Source organism: Camellia sinensis, chromosome 13 (genome assembly GCF_055761805.1).
Source record: "Camellia sinensis isolate YWXY chromosome 13, ASM5576180v1, whole genome shotgun sequence".
NCBI classification, from domain to species: Eukaryota; Viridiplantae; Streptophyta; class Magnoliopsida; order Ericales; family Theaceae; genus Camellia; species Camellia sinensis.
Window position 1 is genome coordinate 142,419,701 of NC_138973.1, and position 25,666 is coordinate 142,445,366.

The window sequence follows — 25,666 nt, forward strand, 5'->3', positions numbered from 1 at the left end:
ATAGTTCTTCCGCTGATGTTCAATAGCTATTTCTCTTTGATATATTGTTTGAACATCTTGCGTCTGGATTCAGTCGTGCTTATCTTGGCTTTGCTTTTCTTTTTCTCGTGTATACCTTTGTAGGGCCTGGGGCATGCCCCTTGTAATCTTGTTTATTCTTCTGTTTTATTTACAACTTATTCACCCAAAAAAAGAACGTTGTCTCTAACTTTCTCCATCCTTCTCTATTTTTTTTTTTTTTTTTGGGTAAGTAAGTCATAAAATAAAGACAATGAAATATACAAGTTTACAAGGGGCATACCCCAGGTACGCCCAACAACAAATAAAAACAAGTATAACCAACACAAACAACCACTGCCCCCCTCAAAATGGGGGACAAACATGAACAACAGAAACACAAAAAAAACCCCAACTCTGCCCATATATCCTTTTTATCCTCAAGTAACCCCTACCATCCGAGATAATAGATAGAAACTTGAGGTGGATATATGGGCAAAGATACACACAAATAACACCACAAAACTAAAAACATAACAAACACACTGACAAAACAACAACCCACAAGCCGAGTCAAAGATGATAGTCAACCCCACATGCCCCCAGTCTCGACTGTAGATAAAACATGGAATCCAATAAGCATCCCACTCCTCACAGCCGTGACATCCAAGCCACTTAACCAAAGCCATGACGGAGGATAAAATATACCCCATGAAAAGTCCCAGCGGAGTCACATGAAGCTAGCACGGTCAAAAACCATAAGCCACGGTCTAGGGAGTTGATGTGAAACTACAATAGCCCCTCAGCAACAAACCAGAACACAGCCAACAAAATCATGAGATCAATCATCACATCCCCCAGTCCCTTCCTTGGTAGATCACAAGCCTCAAACCCCACGGCAGTGTGCCCTTCACTCCATGTCAGGCAGGGCAATACAATCAATTAGGACGGGTCACATGAAGATAAGAAGCAACCAGAAAACCGGTAGCTATCCTCCCGCTCATCTCCCAGTCTCTAACTCGGTTGGTTATCGAACCACTATTCCCCAAAGCAGTGACTCCCCAATCACTCTTGGCAGAGATGGCTCAAAAGTGCCCTCGTTTGAGTCACATGAGGATCACACAATCAATCATCATAAAATCATTAACTATATATGTTCTGCTGCAAAGAGTCTAAACAAGAGAAGTTTCCAAAATGAATCCAATTAACAATGGCCACTAATAGACAATCATAGATATTGACCAAATAGAGCCCAATTTCCGCCAAAATAGTGACCCACGGGCAGCCCAAAAGAAAACCAATCTGTGGGCCCACCATTTATCAATAATCCACACGGCCTCAACTTAGCACATGGGCCAACGTGATTTTCTGATAAGCTATTAAAGAACCCACACGTGACCCACCTACTACACAACCAAAATCCAACTAGACAGCTAAAGCTTAAGTCAACCAAAATATATATATAAATATATATATAAAGTACCTTACCCCCATCAACACCATGTAAAGTTGATGTACACAGCACCCAACAAGATCTGACCAGCCACCTTGTTGGTCTGCCCTAAGACCCACGTGCTATCCTAGAGCAGAACAGCAGCAAAGCTTATATAGCAAGCTTAGATGGAAAACACGACACCTACGTCCACGCGGCTGACCACACGTGACCGTAACGCTTCATCTCAGAACATAACCAGTAGCAACGCCGACCATCTCCAAACGCTGGAGCAAGAACCAGACGTCGGAACCTCAACCCAGACGTAACGACGCCGGAAAGCAACCCAATGCTGGAAAACACGGCCATTAAAAACGTCCGAAGTGGTGCCGGACTGTGTAGCCATCATGCCCACAAGCATCCTACACAGCACCCGATCACACAGAAGCTGTCATCACGAACACACCCATAGAACATCACCAGAAACAGAGCACACCATGCGCTGCTCACACGAAACCAAACCGAAGTAGAGCAAACCAGGTCCGACGTCACAGCTACACGCCAAAACCCTGGGATGGCTACTGGTAAAGCTCACGAACTAGCCACTGCCTTAATGGAACACAAACCAGCCACCGGATCAACTCACAGCACCGATAACCCATGCCGTTGAAACATCTTGACCAAAGCCCAAAATGCCGGCGAACTCTGGAACTCACCCTCAGGTACAAATCTCCACGGTGACCGGAAAACACCACCACCATGGACATCCACCATCCTTCCAGCTGTGAAAACCAAAAACCAGACCAAGGTTGAGACCATAGAACAGGCCAAAACCCGAACCAACCTCTTCGAAAACACAGCAACGTTCTTAACTCTCTTTTACTTAATAACTTCACCGGAACTAACAGAACATGGGACCCATGCTCACTAACACTCAGATAGAGTATAGCAGAAAGAACAACTGGCCGGAATAGCACCAGAACACCACCACCACCACCGGGGGGAGCTTTCTCTCTCTAGAATCTAGAGAGAGAGGCTCTACTTTCTTCCCCTTACGTGTTTAAGTTGATGGTCAAATGCCTTCTTCTTCTTTCTTCTCTATTTTGTTCTAGGAACTTATAAGCCACTAATTGTTTCATTAGCTTAAGGGGACAAGTTTTTTTTTGGGTGAGTAAGAAATAAATAAAACAAGAAAATTTACACGATTACAAGGGGCATACCCCAGGCCCTACCCCAAAATACAACGACAACGCCCTAACTTAAAAAGAAAAGAAATAACTGGCACCAAAAAGGCTAGCCATCAACAATAACCTAGGAGCTCATGCAGCCAGAACAACTAAGCAGTACATAATACTTGTTCAAGAACCATGTCCCACATCAGATAGTGGTCATGAACAAATACTACACCATCCCAAAGGTAGTACCGAACTGGAATAATACAAGGTCCACCGCGAAATACCAAAAAAACCCAGCCCAGATCTTAGTCTCAAACACGTCCAGAACTAATAAACAAAACAACCCAAAAAAAAAGGGGACAGCGTTACGATATACAATAATTACAGTCCCACCATACGGGTATATATACAACCAGAATTGAAAACAGCTTATGAACCCACTGATTTTCTCTCTAATTTTCAACTATTTCCATTTATTTTCTCTAACTTTCCCTTCTAATTCTCAAGAAGAAAGTTTCTCTCTAACTCTCTCCATCCTTCTCCAACCTTCTCTGCTTTGTTCTAGGAAATAATTACCTTAGGCAACTGATAGTTTCAATGGCTTTTTTTTTTTTGGGGGGGGGGGGGGGTGTGAATAGTTTAATTGGCTTAAGTTGACATGTTCAACTCAAACTAATCTTGCTTAGCCTCCAACAAAGAGAATCTACTGAGTAATTGTAGCTTAACGGTATTGGTTTAACTTAAGCACCTCATTTAAGGTTTTGTAAATCACCTAAGTGTTCAATTCTCAAGTCCAAACGGATGATTTGAATTCGCTTTAAATTTAATCCTATTTCTTTTTCTTTTATCTAACTTTCTCTTCTAGCTCTCAAGAAGAATGTTTCTGTTGAACAGTCTCGGTCCTTCTCCTCCCTTCTCTCTTTTGTTCTCGAACTAATTAGGTTCGGCAACTAATAGCTTCATTAGCTTAAGGGGCCCAAACTTAACTCAAACTAATTTTTCCTGGCCTCCTTGGAAGAGAGTAATTGTAGCTTGACGATATTAGGATTACTTCAGCAACTCATTTGATGTTTCTTAAATCAGCCAAGTGTTCAATTCTCAAGTCCAAAATGATCGATTTGAATTCGATTTAATTTTCATCCTATTTCCCTTACATTTCTTTCTCTCTAAATTTCTCTTTTACCACTCAAGAAGGAAGTTTTTTTTCTCACTCTCTTCGTCCTTCGTCCTTCTCCGTGCTTCTCTCTTTTGTTGTAGGAACTAATTAGCTTTGGCGACTAATAGTTTCATCAGATTAACTGGCCAAGTTCAACTCAAACTAATTTTGCTTAGCCTCTAAGAAAGACAAGTTACTGAGTAATTTTAACTTAACAATATAAGTTTAGCATCAGCAACTCATTTAATGTTTTCCAAATCGCCTAACTGTTCAATTCTCCTGTCAAAAAGCATTAATTTGAATTTGCGTTAATTATCATCTTGTTTCCCTTTCTTTTCTCTAATCTTCTCTCCTAACTCTCAAGAAGAAAGTTTCTCTCTAACTCTCTTCGTCCTTCTCCATCCATCTCTCTTTTGTTCTAGGAACAAATTTGGTTAGTTTATTAGCTTAAGTGGCCAAGTTTAACTCAAACTAATCTTAGTTAGCCTCGAAAAGATAGAATTTACTAAACGAGATTAGTTTAACTTAAGAAACTCATTTAATGTTTTCTTAACCGACAACGTGCTCAATTCTCACGTCCAAAAGGATAAATTTGAATTCTCTTTAATTTTCTTCCTATTTCCATTTATTTTCCCTTACTCTTCTAATTCTCAAGAAGAAAGTTTCTCCGTAACTCTATCCATTCCTCTCCAAGCTTCTCCCTTTTGTTCTAACAGAGTCAAATTGGTGCTTCCTGATCTGATTGACCCTGTGCAGTCTGCTTTTGTCCAGGGTAGAAGAATCTCGGACAACATCTTTTTGTCCCAGGAGATTATGAGAGGTTACCACCGGAGTTCCAAAACTCCGAAGTGTGCTATGAAAGTGGACATTATGAAAGCCTACGATACTATGAGATGGGATTTTATTATTGATATCCTCACTGCTATGGGCTTTCCTCCTTGCATGATAAAATGGATCAAAGCTTGCATGACTAGTCCTTCTTTCTCCATTTGCATTAATGGTAGTCGTCATGGGTACTTTAAAGGGGCTAGGGGGCTTAGGCAAGGAGACCATATGTCCCCTTATCAATTTGTGTTGGCTATGGAGATTTTGGCTAGAATTCTTGCTGAAAAATCTAGGAACCCTCTTTTTAAGTTCCATTGGAGATGTGAGAAGACAAAAATTGTTAACTTGTGTTTTGCTGATGACCTTATGATCTTCTGCAGAGGGGATCTTGAGACTGTCAATCTCATTATGCAAGGTTTGGAGGAATTCAGGAACTTGTCCGGTCTTACTCCTAATCCTAATAAGAGTAATATTTGTTTCTCCGGGTGTAGCAGTGAGCTTAAAGCTAATATTTTGCATATTGCCAAATTCACTGAGGGCTCCCTCCCTGTGAAATACTTGGGTGTGCCTTTGATCACCACTAAGCTTAAAGCTTCTGATTGCCAAACCCTGGTTGATAGGATGACTAATAGGATTAAAAGCTGGACCAATAAATTGCTATCTTATGCTGGAAGAGCCCAACTCATCCAGTCTATTCTTTTCTCGATGCAAGTTTATTGGTCTTCTATTTTTATTCTCCCTAAGAGGGTTATCCGCGACATTGAAAATCTTCTCAGATCTTTCCTTTGGTCTGGGACGGAGCTGAAAAAACATAGTGCTAAAATTGCTTGGAAGAACATTTGCAAAAAAAAAAAAAAAAATGAGGGTGGCTTGGTTTTAAGGATATGGAGGTTTGGAATAAAGCGGCTATAGCCAAACATGTTTGGTATTTGTTTTCTGGCGGGGAATGTTCTATGTGGTGTCAATGGGTCAAGTCCTACTTACTTAAGGGTAAGAGCTTTTGGGGTATTAAGTTGCCCAGTGATCCTTCCTGGGTTTGGAGGAAACTTTTGTCGCTTAGGGATTTAATTTTTCCTATTATCAAATTCAAACTTGGTAATGGTGAAAATGTGTTCCTCTGGCATGATAACTGGCACCCCTTTGGTTCGCTTTGGCTTCGGTATGGTCCTAGGATTTTGTATGATACCAACCTTCCTGACAGTTCTAAGGTTAGTTCTATTATTTCAAATGGTTCTTGGAATTGGCCTTTTCCTAACTCTTGGGAGATACAGGAATGGATTGCTGCCACTCCTCCTTCTCTTAAACCTTCCCTTGACTCCCCTGATATACCTGTGTGGAGTTTGACTGCTGATGGTTCTTTTTCTATTCACTCTGCTTGGGATTGTTGGAGAGACAAGGGCCCAAAGGTTACTTGGTCTAAACTCATTTGGGGTCCTCCTGTTATCCCTAGGGTTAGTTTCATTGTGTGGTTGGCTATCCATGAGAGGTTAAACACTGGGGATAGGCTCCAAATCTTTTTGGTCTTCTTACTAGTCCTAGCTACCCTTTATGTCATGCCCCTGAGGATAACCACTCCCATCTGTTTTTTGGGTGTAGTTACTCCTCTAGGATTTGGGCTGCTATCCAAGCTAAGTGTAATTCCCATTGGCCTTATTTGCCCTGGTTGGAAACTGTTGAGTTTGCTACTAAATCCATCAATGGCAACTCTCTGAAAATTGTGATTTTGAAACTATCTTTTCTCTGCACTATCTACCACATTTGGATGGAGAGAAATAGTAGAATCTTTAGTAAGGCTTTCAAACCTGAAGAGGTTGTCACTAACTCTATCATCCAAATGGTTAGGGGTAGACTCCTTTCTATGGAAAATGTGAAAGTTTCTGCAGGTGACAATTGGTACTTGGTGCAATGGAACTTGCCTTCTAAAATCCTGTTGCAGTCCCAATCTGCTGCAGTTGAAAGGAATTTGAGTGGTGTGAGTTTACCTACATTGAGGGTTGAGTGATGGTGAGGAGATATGGAGGGTTTTTGTCTAACTAAGGGTGCTGTCTTGCAGATGGTTTGTTCTCAGATTCTATCAGCTATTAATGGATCCCAAATTTTTACAAAATCTGGAGCCTATGAAGGGAGGGTTGAGTGATGTGAGCCAGTATAGATGCTACTGTAAATGTGGGTTTAGTGGGGAGAGGAAGTACATATATTTTAGACTAACATTTACTATATGTTATATATATTTTGTGCAGGTTAATGGTATTCTCAAGTACATTGTTCAGCTGGCTGGAATGAGAGAGCACGAGATATGTGGGCTGAGTGACGGGAGATCTTACATTGAGTGGAGAGCTCTCCTTTCTTGTGGGTCGAGTGAGGGGAGGCCCTATACTGAGTGCTTGTTGTTTCTTCTTCTTTATGACTCGATATATTGTTATGGAAATTCCTTTCTATCATATGTTGAACAGGTATATGCTACGGTTTGGAGGGATGATGGTTGTCTCTTGTGTAGGTGCAGTTGGCCGTTTGAAGAGTGTGTTTGTAACATGGTGATGGCAGCTCCAAGCGCCTTGCTGTGTTACATGAAAGAGGAAAATAGTTGTCTTCTTTATTTTGTGTACATAATTCTTCTATTTATGTTTGCCTACCCCTACGGGCTGTGTAGGTGGTTTTTTTGTGCAGTTAATGTTGCTATATTTTTGTCATTCCTATAAGGAATTTGTAATGGGCATGGTTGGGATTTGCTGTAAGGCTCATGGTCTTTTCTGTATGCTTCAGGTTTTAGGAACCTACTCCTACGGGTTGTGTAGGAAGGATCCTAGAAGGCCGTTTGCTCTGTATGGTTATAGGCTGGCTGCTTTCTATTGTACAAGATCCCTATCTGTTACTGGATATGGTTTTTGTACAATAAGTTGGCTTATTTCCACCCTTTGATCCTTGTTTTTTGTATGTAGCTTCGTTTCTTGTGGTCTAGTTGTTGTTAGGGCCTGGGGCATGCCCCTTGTATTCGTGTACATTCTTTGCCTTTTGTATATTTCTTATTCACCCAAAAAAAAAAATAATAATAAAAACTAATAATAATAATAATAATAATAATTACCTTAGGCAACTAATAGTTTCATTGGCTTAAGTTGCCAAGTTTAACTCAAACTAATTTTGCTTAGCCTCCAAGAAAGAGAATCTACTGAGCAATTGTAGCTTAACGATATTGTTTTAACTTAAGCACCTCATTTGAGGTTTCGTAAATTAATTTAAGCACCTCATTTAAGGTTTCGTAAATCACCTAAGTGTTCAATTCTCAAGTCCAAACGGATGATTTGAACTCGCTTTAATTTTAATCCTATTTCCTTTTCTTTTATCTAACTTTCTCCTCTAGCTCTCAAGAAGAATGTTTCTCTTGAACTCTCTCGGTCCTTCTCCTCCCTTCACTCGTTTGTTCTGGAACTAGCTAAGTTAGGCAACTACTAGCTTCATTAGCTTAAGTGGCCAGACTTAACTCAAACTAATTTTTCTTAACCTCCATGAAAGAGAATGTGCAAAGTGATTGTAGCTTGACGATATTAGGATTACTTAAGCAACTCATTTAAGATTTTTTTAAATTAGCTAGGTGTTCAATTGTTAAGTCCATGCTTCTCTCTTTTGTTCAAGGAACTAATTAGCTTTGGCGACTAATAGTTTTATCAGACTCACTGGCCAAGTTCAACTCAAACTAATTTTGCTTAGCCTCTAAGAAAGACAAGTAGGGAGTAATTTTAACTTAACGATATAAGTTTAGCATCAGCAACTCATTTAATGTTTTCCAAATCGCCTAACTGTTCAATTCTCCTGTCAAAAAGCATTAATTTGAATTTGCGTTAATTATCATCTTGTTTCCCTTTCTTTTCTCTAACCTTCTCTCCTAACTCTCAAGAAAAAAGTTTCTCTCTAACTCTCTTCGTCCTTCTCCATCCATCTCTCTTTTGTTCGAGGAACAAATTTGGCTAGTCAACTAATAGTTTATTAGCTTAAGTGGCCAAGTTTAACTCAAACTAATCTCAGTTAGCCTCGAAAAAACAGAATTTACTAAACGAGATTAGTTTAACTTAAGAAACTCATTTAATGTTTCCTTAACCAACAACGTGCTCAATTCTCACGTCCAAAAGGATAAATTTGAATTCTCTTTAATTTTCTTCCTATTTCCATTTATTTTCCCTTACTTTCTCTTCTAATTCTCAAGGAGAAAGTTTCTCCGTAACTCTATCCGTCCTTCTCCAAGCTTCTCCCTTTTGTTCTAGGAAATAATTACCTTAGGCAACTAATAGTTTCAATGGCTTTTTTTTTTTTTGGGGGGGGGGGGGGTGAATAGTTTAATTGGCTTAAGTTGATATGTTCAACTCAAACTAATCTTGCTTAGCCTCCAACAAAGAGAATCTACTGAGTAATTGTAGCTTAACAGTATTGGTTTAACTTAAGCACCTCATTTAAGGTTTTGTAAATCACCTAAGTGTTCAATTCTCAAGTCCAAACGGATGATTTGAATTCGCTTTAAATTTAATCCTATTTCTTTTTCTTTTATCTAACTTTCTCTTTTAGCTCTCAAGAAGAATGTTTCTGTTGAACAGTCTCGGTCCTTCTCCTCCCTTCTCTCTTTTGTTCTCGAACTAATTAGGTTCGGCAACTAATAGCTTCATTAGCTTAAGGGGCCAAACTTAACTCAAACTAATTTTTCCTGGCCTCCTTGAAAGAGAGTAATTGTAGCTTGACGATATTAGGATTACTTAAGCAACTCATTTGATGTTTCTTAAATCAGTTAAGTGTTCAATTCTCAAGTCCAAAATGATCGATTTGAATTCGATTTAACTTTCATCCTATTTCCTTTACATTTCTTTCTCTCTAAATTTCTCTTTTACCACTCAAGAAGGAAGTTTTTTTCTCACTCTCTTCGTCCTTCGTCCTTCTCCGTGCTTCTCTCTTTTGTTGTAGGAACTAATTAGCTTTGGTGACTAATAGTTTCATCAGATTAACTGGCCAAGTTCAACTCAAACTAATTTTGCTTAGCCTCTAAGAAAGACAAGTTACTGGGAGTAATTTTAACTTAACAATATAAGTTTAGCATCAGCAACTCATTTAATTTTTTCCAAATCGCCTAACTGTTCAATTCTCCTGTCAAAAAGCATTAATTTGAATTTGCGTTAATTATCATCTTGTTTCCCTTTCTTTTCTCTAACCTTCTCTCCTAACTCTCAAGAAGAAAGTTTCTCTCTAACTCTCTTCGTCCTTCTCCATCCATCTCTCTTTTGTTCTAGGAACAAATTTGGTTAGTCAACTAATAGTTTATTAGCTTAAGTGGCCAAGTTTAACTCAAACTAATCTTAGTTAGCCTCGAAAAAACAGAATTTACTAAACAAGATTAGTTTAACTTAAGAAACTCATTTAATGTTTTCTTAACCAACAACGTGCTCAATTCTCACGTCCAAAAGGATAAATTTGAATTTTCTTCCTATTTCCATTTATTTTCCCTTACTTTCTCTTCTAATTCTCAAGAAGAAAGTTTCTCCGTAACTCTATCCGTCCTTCTCCAAGCTTCTCCCTTTTGTTCTAGGAAATAATTACCTTAGGCAACTAATAGTTTCATTGGCTTAAGTTGCCAAGTTTAACTCAAACTAATTTTGCTTAGCCTCCAAGAAAGAGAATCTACTGAGCAATTGTAGCTTAACGATATTGTTTTAATTTAAGCACCTCATTTGAGGTTTCGTAAATTAATTTAAGCACCTCATTTAAGGTTTCGTAAATCACCTAAGTGTTCAATTCTCAAGTCCACACGGATAATTTGAACTCGCTTTAATTTTAATCCTATTTCCTTTTCTTTTATCTAACTTTCTCCTCTAGCTCTCAAGGAGAATGTTTCTCTTGAACTCTCTCGGTCCTTCTCCTCCCTTCACTCGTTTGTTCTCGAACTAACTAAGTTAGGCAACTACTAGCTTCATTAGCTTAAGTTGCCAAACTTAACTCAAACTAATTTTTCTTGACCTCCATGAAAGAGAATGTGCAAAGTGATTGTAGCTTGACGATATTAGGATTACTTAAGAAACTCATATAAGATTTTTTTTTAAATCAGCTAGGTGTTCAATTGTTAAGTCCAAAAGGATCAATTTGAATTCGATTCAGTCTTTATCCTATTCCCCTTACATTTATTTCTCTCTAAATTTCTCTTTTACCACTCAAGAAGGAAGTTTTTTTCTGACTCTCTCCGCCCTTCTCCGTGCTTCTCTCTTTTGTTCTAGGAACTAATTAGCTTTGGTGACTAATAGTTTCATCAGACTAACTGGCCAAGTTCAACTCAAACTAATTTTGCTTAGCCTCTAAGAAAGACAAGTTACTGGGAGTAATTTTAACTTAACAATATAAGTTTAGCATCAGCAACTCATTTGGTGCCGTGATGGCCAGTAATCCGTGATTACCGAAGGCCAACTTTCAAAAGTTTAACACAATCAGAGTGTAATAAACGGGGCTCACAAGTGCGGAAGCAATAAATCAAAATACAAGTAGTCCATAAGAGCTGTGCATAAGTCCAATGATATGGCATACATCTTTACAACTTGAATACAACAAAGTGAAATACGTATTACATCTTGATCAAAAGGCTTCTCGAGCTGTCATATACAAAATACAGTGAATACAAGCCAAGAAGCATGATTTTCAAGATTCGCCAACGTAAAAGAAATAACATTGCCGACATGAATACAAAACAAAGCCGACAAAATCATGGGTCCAAAACAAGCTTTCAAAAACACATCTAGGCGTCGCCGACGTCCTGCTCATCACCTACATATATATAGAGAGGGTGAGCTTGGATACTCAGTGAATGGTACTAGTAATAAAGGTTTTGCATGAATATAGTCGAGATCCTTCAAAACAAAACATGCCAAAACCATATGAATCTTAACCGAGATCTTTTCAAAGCAAAAAAACACATCAAAACTTTATCAAAACAAGGGATGAACCGTATTCATCTATCAAGGTTTTACAAGTCTTCAAGGGATGCTTACTAACATCGGCAAAACACAAATCAAGCTTTTGATGAACCGTATTCATCTATCAAGGTTTTACAAGTCTTCAAGGGATGCTTACTAACATCGGCAAAACACAAATCAAGCTTTTGATGAACCGTATTCATCTATTAAGTCTTACAAGTCTCAAGGGATGCTTACTGACATCGGCAAAACACAAATCAAGCTTTCCGAACAACAGATCCACGCGGTAAACCGTCATTGGCAAAACAAAGGTTGTACGATCCGTAATCGATTAGTCAAAGGTACTGCGAAAGTTTATAGTCCTCCAGCACAAGGGACTTGTGTTACTTAAGCCCGTAGCCCTTTTTAACACGATGGTCTTGTGTTACTTAGGCCCGTAACCCGGTTTAACACGATGGTCTTGTGTTACTTAGGCCCGTAGCCCGGTTTAACATGATGGTCTTGTGTTACTTAGGCCCGTAGCCTGCTTTAACACAAGAGTCTTTCCAAGAAAGGACCGTATCCTTTTATGCTTAGTGCTACGAAAGTTTAGAGTCCTCCAGCACAAGGGACTTGTGTACTTGGTACTGCGAAAGTTTATAGTCCTCCAGTACAAGGGACTTTTCAAGAATGACATCAAAACAAAGCTTATACTTGATACATCAAACAAGCTATTCATTCATGCTTAACAAATACTTTTATCAAGACAAAGCAAAGCAAGATTTATCAAAACAGTATAACATAGCTTTATTAAAAGCACCACTCACATAGATTTCCACGGGTGTAGGCTCGAAGCAAGGATCAAGGACCTACAATCACATGGCGATCACATTCTCAAAACAAGCTTTATATGCATACAAATGATCCCGGCATTCTCTCCAGATCCAAGTCAACAACAAAGCAAAACATGCTGGGAGTCTAAACACAGCTCCCGTCTCATGGAAACACACTGGGTACCAACCAGGTCTTTGTCGAGGTCCTACACCTCCTTGCCGAGGTGTGGTCCCGATGGCCTCATTCAAAAGCAAAGTCGGGGAAACCTGGGTTTCCCTTTGAAGAGCATGAAGAACAAGATCATGAAGAAAATGAATGCAAGATCATAACTTGTTACAAAAACCAAAGATTTCATGCCATGAGTTCAAAACATGGACATGGGCACCCATACAAGAAGGTCATGCAAGAACAAACACAAAAACATGGTTTTGGTTCCAAACTTTCGGATCAAAACGAGACTTTTCTTCAAGAACACATGAATGCCATTTTTCTCTTCCAAAACCGACTTCAAATCGATGCATGACATGCAAAACAGATTCGATCATGCAATGCAGCTAGATGATCAATAACTACAACCAAAGTAGATCAAGATTCTAACCTCAAAACTTGAATCCAACGGTTCAAACCTCGAAGATCAAGCTTGGAAGATCTATTCTCACTCAAGAACTTCTCCTCCTTCTCTCTAGAGCTTCTCTCTCTAAAGGCCAAGATTTGAGGCAAAATGATTTGGTTCCAGGTCTGCCGGCTATCTTAACGATCAGCTCGGACACGTGGCGCTACCGGGTTGGTTCAACTCAAAAGGTGATTGGTTGATAAGACAAGTCTATGACAAAGCGTACGCAGCAAGCTGGGGTAAGACACATCCGCAAGAAATGACATCGGCCAAAGTCAAAGCTTCGTCAATAGGGTAACAAAGACATCGGCTAGGGAGGACGACACTTGACTAAGCTGTGCCACACCTTGGCCGGGGTGTGCCACACCTCGGTCTAGGTCATACCTGCCCAAGGACAAGGATCACTAAGTGCAAAACATCTCGGCAAAAAGCCCGAGGTGAAGGTGGGATCAACCAAAGGGTTCCAAAACAGCTCTAAGTACAAAGGTTCAAAGGTGAACTAAGCTCAAGATGACCTCGGCTACACACTGAGCAAAGAACAAAATCATTCAAGTATCACTTAAACAAAACAAGGCAAGGCAAGACTTTCAAAACAACATAACAAGGCAAGATCATGCATGAATGTATGCAAGTATGACAAGAGTAAGGTGAGGGTTGCTACATTCTACCCCCCTTAAAGAAGTTTGGTCCCCAAACTTAAATTACCTTGCTCTATAAACAACTCCGGATAACGGATTCTCACATCCTCTTCCTTTTCCCACGTGGCTTCTGTGCCATAATGCTCCTTCCATTCGACCTTTACCATAGGTATCGATTTGTTTCTCAACTGCCTCACTTGCTTGTCAATAATCCTCATTGGTTTCTCCTCGTAGCCCAAATCCTCATTAACCGTAATCCTAGAATGATCAATTACATGTAGTGGATCTCGGATGTACTTCCTCAACATCGAAACATGAAACACATTGTGGACTTGGCTTAAATCTGGCGGCAAAGCAAGTCTGTAGGCAACGGAGTTAACCTTGTCAAGGATTTCGAATGGCCCAATATAACGAGGTGATAACTTACTTTTCTTCCCAAATCTGGAAACTCCTTTCATTGGTGAAACTTTCAGGAATACATGATCCCCAACTTCGAATTCTATCTCGTTCCTTCTCTGGTCGGCGTAGCTCTTTTGTCGGTTCTAGGCAGTCTTAATCCTCTGTTCGATAAGTTTAATCTTCTCTGTTGTTACTTGAATAAATTCAGGACCAAGCAGAGCTCTGTCTCCAACTTCAGTCCAACATATCGGCGACCTACACTTTCTTCCGTACAAGGCTTCATACGGCGCCATGCCAATGCTAGCTTGATAACTGTTGTTGTAAGCGAATTCCACTAAGGGCAAATGTGTTCCCCAACTTGCTAGGAAGTCCAATACCCAAAGTCTAAGCATATCTTCAAGTGTCTAAATTGTCCTCTCTGACTGCCCATCCGTCTGGGGATGAAAAGCTGTACTAAATCTCAGCTCGGCTCCAAAAGCCCTCTGTAGACTCTGCCAAAATCTAGAAACAAATTAGGATCTCGGTCTGACACAATTGACATCGGCACTCCGTGAAGTCTAACAATCTCGTTCACGTATAGCAAGGCAAGTTGATCGGCGTTGAAGATAGTCTTAACAGGTAAAAAGTGTGCTGACTTAGTTAATCTATCAACAACAACCAAATCGAATCCATACCTTTCGGTGTCTTTGGCAAACCAATCACAAAATCCATGGAGATGTGTTCCCATTTCCACTTAGGAATCGGCAAAGGTTGAAGGAGTCCTGCCGGTCATTGATGTTCCGCTTTTACTTGTTGACAATGCAAACACTGGGACACGAATTCGGCTATTTCTCTTTTCATGTTTGGCCACCAGAACGTCTGTTTCACATCCTGATACATCTTAGTGTTCCCTGGATGAACAACAAACTTGGAACCATGAGCTCCCTGCAAAATTCTCCCTTTCAACTCTGGGATATCGGCCACGCACAACCTTCCTTCAAACTTAAGCACTTGATTTTCGATGGTATACCCTGGTCTCGGCTTTGTGACAATTTCCTCGGCCACTTTCTTGAAGAATTTATCCTCCATCTGTCTTGTCTTTACCTCATCAACAATAGTTGGCTCAACTGCTATCATGGTCAAACACGCCAAATTCCCACCTGTCTTCCTGCTCAAAGCGTCGGCTACGCTGTTAGCTTTACCTGGGTGATACTGAATTTGCATATCATACTCTTTCAACAACTCGAGCCACCTCCTCTGCCTCAAATTCAATTCTTTCTGTGTGAACAGGTACTTTAAACTCTTATGATCTGTAAAAACCTGACAAGAAGCTCCATACAAATAGTGACGCCAAATCTTCAAAGCAAATACCATGGCTGCTAATTCTAAATCATGGGTAGGATAGTTCTTCTCATGGGGTTTCAACTGACGAGATGCATAAGCTATAACCTTACCCCTTTGCATTAACACACAACCCAAGCCCTTATGTGAAGCATCGCTATAGATATGAAACTCTTCGTTACCTGATGGAAGTACGAGTACTGGTGCTGTAACTAACCTCGTCTTCAGTGCCTGGAAAGCTGACTCCCGATCTTTAGTCCATTCATACGGTGTTCCCTTCTTAGTCAATTGCGTCAATGGAATTGCAATCCTTGAGAAATCCTTCACAAACTTTCTGTAATAACCTGCCAAGCCCAAAAAACTACGAATCTCGGATACATTAGTCGGCCTCGGCCAATTTACTACGGCTTCAATTTTGCTAGGATCAACCGAGATACCCTCTTCACTAATCACATGACCCAAAAATGAGATAAGCCAAAATTCACACTTGTTAAACTTAGCATATAATTTCTGGTCTCTCAAAATCTGTAAGGCAAGTCTCAAATGACTTTCATGTTCAGCTTTACTCTTGGAATAGATCAATATATCATCAATGAAGACAACTACAAACTCATCTAAATATGGCTTGAAGACTCTGTTCATTAAATCCATAAATGCAGTAGGGGCATTGGTCACTCCAAAAGGCATTACTAAAAACTCGTAGTGGCCATATCTTGTCCGAAAAGCAGTTTTCTCAACATCTAAGTTGGTGTTAACCAGACCTAAGGTGACTCGTGCTCCTTGTAATTGGTCAAGCAGATCATCAATCCTAGGTAATGGGTACTTGTTCTTGATGGTGACTTTATTAAGTTCTCTATAATCAATGCAAAGCCATCCTTTTTCTTAACAAATAAAACAGGTGCTCCCCATGGTGAAGTGCTCGGCCTAATAAATCCCTTATCCAATAATTCCTGTAATTGCAGTTTTAATTCTCTAAGTTCAGCAGGGGCCATCCTATAGGGCGTTTTGGAGATCGGCTGTGTTCCCGACATAATATCAACAGTAAACTCTATCTCTCTATCGACTAAGCGGCCAGGCAATTCGTTTGGGAAGACGTCGGGGAATTCGTTAACAACTGGGATGTCGGCTAAATTAACGTATCCATTCAGATCTCTCAGTATACTACACAAGTAGCCTCGACACCCTTTCTGAATCAACTTGTAGGCCTTAATAGACGAAATTAAGTAAGGTGGGGACACTATACCTTTACCCTGGAAAACAACCTCAGCTAGGTTTGGTGGCTTCAGTGTGACACTTTTCGAAACACAATTTATGGTTGCATGATTAGCGGCTAACCAATCCATTCCCAGTATAACATCAAAAGGAGTTATATCTAGAGGCATTAAATCTACTGGCAATTCGACATTTTCGATCACAACAGCACATGCTCTATAAATGGACACAACAACCATGGATCTCCTAGATGGAGTAGACACAGATAACACATAATCGAGGGGCTCTAGTTCTCTATTAATCTTCTCGGCAAATTTAGCAGATACAAACGAATGCGTTGAACCCGAATCAATCAACACATAAGCACCTTGGGAGCAGATTAGGAGCATACCTGACACCACTGTTTCAGCATTCTGAGTGTCTCCTGGTACTAGCGCAAATGCTCTGCCCTGTCTCATCTGTTCTCTTCCAGCATTACCCCTCTGGACGGAACCCGAGGTATTCTCGCCCTTCTTGTTGTTATCAGCCTTTGTCTTAGGGCAGTCTCTCACATAATGACCTATTTCGCCACATTCATAACAGGCTCCAGATGTCCGACGACAGACCCCAAAATGTTGCTTCCCACAATCCGAACACGTCGGTTTAGCATTACCTTCCTGTCGTAGGTTACTACAACTACCCATGTTCGTCCTCTTCTTGGTACCCTGCTGTGCTCGGCGATTGTCATAGTTCTGTCTCTTCCGCTGGTTCTCCCTCGAGCTCTGGTATCGGTTTAAGTTTGCTTCGGCCAGAATGGCTTTGTCCAACACCTCGGCGTAAGTCGGCATATTGAGCAAGCTAACCCTGTCTTGAATCGGTCCGCGAAGCCCACTCTCGAACTTTCTAGCCTTCATGTATTCATCGTTGGCTATGTGAGGTGCAAACCTCACCAATTTAGTAAAAGTGCGGTCGTATTCCGCCACTGTTCGGTTGCCTTGCGCCAAGGTCTGAAATTCGGTAGCCTTGCGGTTTCGAACACTTAGGGGAAAGTGTTTGTTGTAGAACAACTCCAAGAATCGGGTCCAGGTCAAATCCGGATTACTTTCTCGAACCATCACCCACCATCTGCGAGCGTCATCGTCTAACGTGAATGCTGCTAACGTCACCTTCTGGGCGTCGGTGCTAGGAAAGATCTCGAACAACTTTTCCATTTCTAGAACCCACGCCTCAGCCTTCATTGGCTCTATACCCCCAGAGAACCTCGGTGGTTTCATTTTCTTGAACTCCCTGATCAAAGCTATCGTGCCGTCCCCATATAAGGCTGGCTGCGGAGGGACTTGCGGCACTGGAGGAGGTGGAGGCGGAACTACATTTCGGCCGTTGGTCTGCTCGGCCTGAGTCGACGTAGCACTAGCGAACTGTTGCCTGGTTTGCCTCAACTTGCGGGCCAAACCTTCAACTAATCTCTCCAGTCTGTCCATTCTGTCTTCGGGCCGATCTCGGCCAATTGGAGGTCTACCTCTCCTTATAATGCTATAAGCATGCAAAGTGTGACTTTAAAACAAATAAGCAAATAACCGCGTAGGCAAATAACAAATAGGCATGTCAATATAATGCACACCTCATTCGAATAGCAAGTACCACGATGCAAGTCCTAACATCTTTCTAAGGGAAATCCTATGCTCTTTAGGACTCAAGGTGTGTGAATAACATATGCTGAGGAACTTGTGCTCTGATACCATTCTGTCACGACCCCAAACCGCCCCTAGTAGTTTGGTGCCGTGATGGCCAGTAATCCGTGATTACTGAACACCAACTTTCAAAAGTTTAACACAATCAGAGTATAATAAACGGGGCTCACAAGTGCGGAAGCAATAAATCAAAATACAAGTAGTCCATAAGAGCTGTGCATAAGTCCAATGATATGGCATACATCTTTACAACTTGAATACAACAAAGTGAAATACGTATTACATCTTGATCAAAAGGCTTCTCGAGCCGTCATATACAAAATACAGTGAATACAAGCCAAGAAGCATGATTTTCAAGATTCGTCGACGTAAAAGAAATAACATTGCCGTGAATACAAAACAAAGCCGACAAAATCATGGGTCCAAAACAAGCTTTCAAAAACACATCTAGGCGTCGCCGACGTCCTGCTCATCACCTACATATATATAGAGAGGGTGAGCTTGGATACTCAGTGAATGGTACTAGTAATAAAGGTTTTGCATGAATATAGCCGAGATCCTTCAAAACAAAACATGCCAAAACCATATGAATCTTAACCGAGATCTTTTCAAAGCAAAAACACATCAAAACTTTATCAAAACAAGGGATGAACCGTATTCATCTATCAAGGTTTTACAAGTCTTCAAGGGATGCTTACTAACATCGGCAAAACACAAATCAAGCTTTTGATGAACCGTATTCATCTATCAAGGTTTTACAAGTCTTCAAGGGATGCTTACTAACATCGGCAAAACACAAATCAAGCTTTTGATGAACCGTATTCATCTATTAAGTCTTACAAGTCTCAAGGGATGCTTACTGACATCGGCAAAACACAAATCAAGCTTTCCGAACAACAGATCCACGCGGTAAACTGTTAGTGGCAAAACAAAGGCTGTACGATCCGTAATCGATTAGTCAAAGGTACTGCGAAAGTTTATAGTCCTCCAGCACAAGGGACTTGTGTTACTTAAGCCCGTAGCCCTTTTTAACACGATGGTCTTGTGTTACTTAGGCCCGTAGCCCGGTTTAACACGATGGTCTTGTGTTACTTAGGCCCGTAGCCCACTTTAACACAAGAGTCTTTCCAAGAAAGGACCGTATCCTTTTTTATGCTTAGTGCTGCGAAAGTTTAGAGTCCTCCAGCACAAGGGACTTGTGTACTTGGTACTGCGAAAGTTTATAGTCCTCCAGTACAAGGGACTTTTCAAGAATGACATCAAAACAAAGCTTATACTTGATACATCAAACAAGCTATTCATTCATGCTTAACAAATACTTTTATCAAGACAAAGCAAAGCAAGATTTATCAAAACAGTATAACATAACTTTATTAAAAGCACCACTCACATAGATTTCCTCGGGTGTAGGCTCGAAGCAAGGATCAAGGACCTACAATCACATGGCGATCACATTCTCAAAACAAGCTTTATATGCATACAAATGATCCCGGCATTCTCTCCAGATCCAAGTCAACAACAAAGCAAAACATGCTGGGAGTCTAAACACAGCTCCCGTCTCATGGAAACACACTGGGTACCAACCAGGTCTTTGCCGAGGTCCTACACCTCCTTGCCGAGGTGTGGTCCCGATGGCCTCATTCAAAAGCAAAGTCGGGGAAACCTGGGTTTCCCTTTGAAGAGCATGAAGAACAAGATCATGAAGAAAATGAATGCAAGATCATAACTTGTTACAAAAACCAAAGATTTCATGCCATGAGTTCAAAACATGGACATGGGCACCCATACAAGAAGGTCATGCAAGAACAAACACAAAAACATGGTTTTGGTTCCAAACTTTCGGATCAAAACGAGACTTTTCTTCAAGAACACATGAATGCCATTTTTCTCTTCCAAAACCGACTTCAAATCGATGCATGACATGCAAAACAGATTCGATCATGCAATGCAGCTAGATGATATTTTCTTCTCTGGTTGTAAGGAGGTCTTTTGGTCCCTCAAGGCCAATAAGGCCCCTGGCCCTGATGGCTACTCAGCGGGCTTCTTTAAGAGCTCTTGGGATATTGTGGGTAAGGAGGTGACTACTGCTATCAGGTCTTTCTTTGAGTCTGGCAAGCTTCTCACGGAAGTCAATAGCACTATCATTGCCCTTATCCCCAAGATTCCCAATCCCATGAAGGTGGGTGATTACAGACCCATTTCTTGTTGTAACACTATTTATAAATGTATTGCCAAAATCATAGCGAATAGAGTTAAGCTTGTGTTGCCGAGTTTGATTGATCCTGTTCAATCTGCTTTTGTTCCTGGTAGAAGGATCTCGGATAATATATTTCTGTCCCAAGAGATCATGAGAGGTTACCATAGAGACTCCAAGGTCCCTAGGTGTGCTATGAAAGTGGACATCATGAAAGCCTATGACAATGTTAGATGGGAGTTTATCCTTGATATCCTCAAAGCTATGGACTTCCCTCTAAATATGATTAATTGGATCAAGGCGTGTATGACCAGTCCCTCTTTCTCTATTTGCATTAATGGTAGTCTTCATGGGTACTTCAAAGGTGCCAGAGGGCTTAGACAGGGAGACCCTATGTCTCCTTACCTGTTTGTGCTAGCTATGGAAATTCTTGCTAGAATCCTTGCTGAAAAAGCCAAGAGTCCTATGTTTAAGTTCCATTGGAGGTGCGATAAGACCAAAATTGTGAACCTTTGTTTTGCTGATGATCTGATGATTTTCAGTAAAGGTGATCCTGGGACTGTGAACCTTATTATGCAAGGATTGGATGAATTCAGAAGGCTATCAGGCCTTACTCCGAGTCCTAACAAGAGTAATATTTTCTTCTCTGGTTGTAACAGGCACCTCAGAGAGGAGATTCTTCATATTGCTAAGTTCAATGAGGTGACTCTCCCGGTTAAATACTTGGGAGTTCCTTTGATTACCACTAAGCTCAAGGCTTTTGATTGCCAAATTCTGATCGATAGGATAACGAAGCGTATTAGGAGTTGGACTAATAAACTTCTATCCTATGCGGGTAGAGCTCAACTCATTCAAACCATCCTCTTTTCGATGCAAGTGTATTGGTCCTCTATGTTCATCCTTCCTAGAAAGGTTATTAGAGATATTGAGAGCCTGCTTAGAGCCTTTCTTTGGTCTGGGTCTGATTTGAAGAAGCATAGTGCTAAGATTGCTTGGAGCTCCATATGTAAACCCAAGAATGAGGGGGGTTTGGGTTTCAAAGACATGGGTATTTGGAATAAGGCTGCTGTAGCTAAACATGTTTGGTTCCTCTTCTCTGGTGGAGAGGGCTCTATGTGGTGCCAATGGGTCAAGTCCTACTTACTCAAAGGTAGGAGTTTCTGGTATGTTAAAGTCCCTAGTGACCCCTCATGGGTCTGGAGGAAAATCCTGAAGCTTAGACATCTCCTTCTCCCCCTTATTAAACTTGAAATTGGTAATGGGGAGCAAGCTTTTCTATGGTTTGATAACTGGCATCCCCTTGGACCATTGTGGAGCAGGTTTGGGCCCAGAATTGCCTATGATTCAGGTCTTGACTGCAACTCTAAAGTTAGCACCATCATCTCTAGTGGTGCTTGGAAGTGGCCTTTCCCTAATTCTTGGGAGATCCGAGAGTGGATTGCATCTACTCCCACCACTTTTAAACCCTCTGTGAACACTCAGGATTGTCCTTGGTGGAGTCTTACTGGTGATGGTCTTTTCACTATTCAGTCTACTTGGGACTGCTGGAGGGATAAGGGTCCTAAAGTCTCTTGGAGTAAATTGCTATGGGGGCATCCCTATATTCCTAGGGTTAGCTTTATTGTTTGGTTGGCTATTCATGAGAGATTGAATACTAGGGATAGATTGCAGGTTTTTGGGCTTGTTACTCACCCTAGTTGTCCCCTCTGCAATGATCCTATGGAGAGTCATTCACATCTTTTCTTTAGGTGTGCCTATTCATCACAGATTTGGGCTGCTATCCAGGGTAAATGTAATGTGAGTTGGCCTAACCTCAACTGGGCTGACAATGTTGAGCTGGCTGTGACTTCTACTAAAGGTAGATCTCTGAAGTCTGCTATTACTAAGTTGTCCTTTATGTGTACGGTGTATCACATCTGGAGGGAGAGGAATAGTAGAGTTTTTAGTCAAACTAGTATTCCTGCTGAGATTGTCACCAAACAAATTATCCAAATGGTGAGGGGTAGGATTATTTCTTTGAGTAATGTGATGTTGTCTACAGGTGATAGCTGGTATTTGTCACAATGGAATCTGCCAACAACAATCATGAGTTTGCCTATTGCTGGAAGAGGCACAAGGGATGTGAGTTCACCTATATTTTGAGGGTTGAGTGAAAGTAGCATATAGTGAGTGTTTCTTAAATGGTTATTATTTTGCAGGTACAGTTGACAATCAGATTCTTTATGCTGTTTAATCTAAGGAATGGACAGGTCAAGACTCACTGTGGGTTGAGTGAAGCGAGCCAGTACATTATACACTCTAAATGTGGGTTGAGAGATGTGAGTTGTACCAAAGCTGGCTTTCTAATGAGTTTGTATATATGCTGTATATTTTCTATTTTGCAGGCCAGGGATGCTCTTTCAACTCAGCTACTATTCCAGATGGAGTCTATATCTGTGAGTTGTGGGTTGAGTGATGTGAGACACTATGGAGAGGAGAGACATATTTTATTGTGGGCCGAGTGTAGTGAGAATTTATATAATTTATGTTCTTTTTCTGCTCCTATTTGATCACAAAAACAGTTTCAACTTCTATATGTGGCTGTCTTTTGTTCATGATTACAGTTCCATGTACAGGGGGAGTTTATGTGACATCAAGCTGTGCAAATCTGGAAGATGCAGTTTTGTTTCCAAAATGTTTTACTGGTGGTGGAGAGGTGGCAGCATTTTGCGCCCTTCTTGGTGGCTTCGTGATGATTGGAATTCCGTTTCGGCGATGGCAGCTAAATGCGCCTTGTCTAGAATCCTCAAAAAGTCAAAGAATAGGTCTACTTATGGCTGTATAAATTATTTTGTGTCCTCTTGGTGTTTTGTTCTTGGTTGTAATTTGTACCCTTCCTAGGTGTTTGTAGTCCATTTAGCTAGTGTGTGGGCCCCATTTTGGGCTGTTTATTTTATTTTTTTATGTTGTTTTGGACATGCTCGTTGCCTTTCATGGTGGCCTTGTGCAGGCCCCCTGTTTATCATGGACATGGCGCCTGAATAGGTTTTATGCGGTCTGTTTTGTTTGTAAGTCTGTTCGATTGGGTTCTTGTGTTGTAGCTTGGTTGCTGCTCCTTTTGGTGTCTTTGTTGTAGTAGTGGTAGGGCCTGGGGTATGCCCCTTGTAATCGTGTAATTTTTGTTTTGTTTTAATTTATTCTTATTCACCCAAAAAAAAAAAAAAGAATGTTTCTCTTGAACTAACCTTCTCCTCCCTTCTCTCTTTTGTTCTCGAACTAATTAGGTTCGGCAACTAATAGCTTCATTAGCTTAAGGGGCCAAACTTAACTCAAATTAATTTTTCTTGGCTTCCTTGAAAGAGAGTAATTGTAGCTTGACGATATTAGGATTACTTAAGCAACTCATTTGATGTTTCTTAAATCAGCTAAGTGTTCAATTCTCAAGTCCAAAATGACCGATTTGAATTCGATTTAACTTTCACCCTATTTCCCTTACATTTCTTTCTCTCTAAATTTCTCTTTTACCACTCAAGAAGGAAGTTTTTTTTCTCACTCTCTTCGTCCTTCGTCCTTCTTCGTGCTTTTCTCTTTTGTTGTAAGAACTAATTAGCTTTGGCGACTAATAGTTTCATCAAATTAACTGGCCAAGTTCAACTCAAACTAATTTCGCTTAGCCTCTAAGAAAGACAAGTTACTGGGAGTAATTTTAACTTAACAATATAAGTTTAGCATCAGCAACTCATTTAATGTTTTCCAAATCGCCTAACTGTTCAATTCTCGTGTCAAAAAGCATTAATTTGAATTTGCGTTAATTATCATCTTGTTTCCCTTTCTTTTCTCTAACCTTCTCTCCTAACTCTCAAGAAGAAAGTTTCTCTCTAACTCTCTTCGTCCTTCTCCATCCATCTCTCTTTTGTTCTAGGAACAAATTTGGTTAGTCAACTAATAGTTTATTAGCTTAAGTGGCCAAGTTTAACTCAAACTAATCTTAGTTAGCCTCGAAAAAACAGAATTTACAAAACGAGATTAGTTTAACTTAAGAAACTCATTTAACGTTTTCTTAACCAACAACGTGCTCAATTCTCACGTCCAAAAGCATAAATTTGAATTCTCTTTAATTTTCTTCCTATTTCCATTTATTTTCCCTTACTTTCTCTTCTAATTCTCAAGAAGAAGGTTTCTCCGTAACTCTATCCGTCCTTCTCCAAGCTTCTTCTCCCTTATGTTCTAGGAAATTTTTTTGGGTGAATAATGTTCTAGGAAATAATTACCTTAGGCAACTAATAGTTTCATTGGCTTAAGTTGCGAAGTTTAACTCAAATTGATTTTGCTTAGCCTCTAGGAAAGAGAATCTACTCAGCAATTGTAGCTTAACGGTATTGGTTTAACTTAAGCACCTCATTTGAGGTTTCGTAAATTAATTTAAGCACCTCATTTAAGGTTTCGTAAATCACCTAAGCGTTCAATTCTCAAGTCCAAACGGATGATTTGAACTCGCTTTAATTTTAATCTTATTTCCTTTTCTTTTATCTAACTTTCTCCTCTAGCTCTCAAGAAGAATGTTTCTCTTGAACTCTCTCGGTCCTTCTCCTCCCTTCACTCGTTTGGTCTCGAACTAACTTTTTTTTTTTGGGTAAGTAAGTCATAAAATAAAGACATTGAAAATTTACAAGTTTACAAGGGGCATACCCCAGGCACGCCTAACAACAAATAAAAACAAATATAACCAACAACAATTACCACTGCAACCCTAAAAAAATAGGGTGAACAAACAAGAACAACAGAAATATAGAAAAACCCCAACTTTGCTCATATATCCTCTTTGCCCTCAAGTAACCCCTACCATCAGAGATAATAGATGGGAACTTGAGGTGGATATATGGGCAGAGATACACCAAAAAAAACACCACTAAGCTACTAAACAAAACAGACACACAGACCAAACAACAACCCACAAGCCGAGTCAAAGATAATAATCAACCCCGCAAGCCCCCAGTCTCTACTGCAGATAAAACATGGAATCCAATAAGCAACCCACTCCTCACAGCCGTGACATCCAAGCCACTTAACCAAAGCCATGTCAGAGGATAAAATCTACCCCATGAGAAATCCCAGCAAAGTCACATGATGCTAGCACGATCAAAAACCATAAGCCACGGGTTAGGGAGTTGAAGTGAAACAGACAGTAGCCCCTCAGCAACAAACCAATACACAGCCAACAAAATCATGAGATCAATCATCACATCCCCCAGTCCCTTCCTTGGTAGATCACAAGCCTCAAACCCCACGGCAGTGGGCCCTACAC

At 40.5% G+C, this 25,666-nt stretch overlaps 2 protein-coding genes across 2 annotated transcripts; both read left to right on the plus strand.

The window, feature by feature from the left end:
* The first annotated feature begins 4,615 nt into the window (after positions 1–4,615).
* LOC145805759 (uncharacterized) lies at positions 4,616–7,504 on the plus strand. The gene is made up of 6 exons (XM_082900955.1): positions 4,616–5,296; positions 5,575–6,071; positions 6,182–6,557; positions 6,639–6,713; positions 6,826–7,038; positions 7,349–7,504. The coding sequence occupies exons 1-6, from the start codon at positions 4,616–4,618 to the stop codon at positions 7,502–7,504; spliced, it is 1,998 nt and encodes a 665-aa protein (XP_082757081.1).
* Positions 7,505–20,133: 12,629 nt separating this feature from the next.
* Positions 20,134–23,206, plus strand: LOC145805760 (uncharacterized). Its single transcript, XM_082900957.1, has 4 exons — positions 20,134–22,503; positions 22,581–22,700; positions 22,767–22,887; positions 22,986–23,206. The coding sequence occupies exons 1-4, from the start codon at positions 20,134–20,136 to the stop codon at positions 23,204–23,206; spliced, it is 2,832 nt and encodes a 943-aa protein (XP_082757083.1).
* Positions 23,207–25,666: the final 2,460 nt, after the last annotated feature.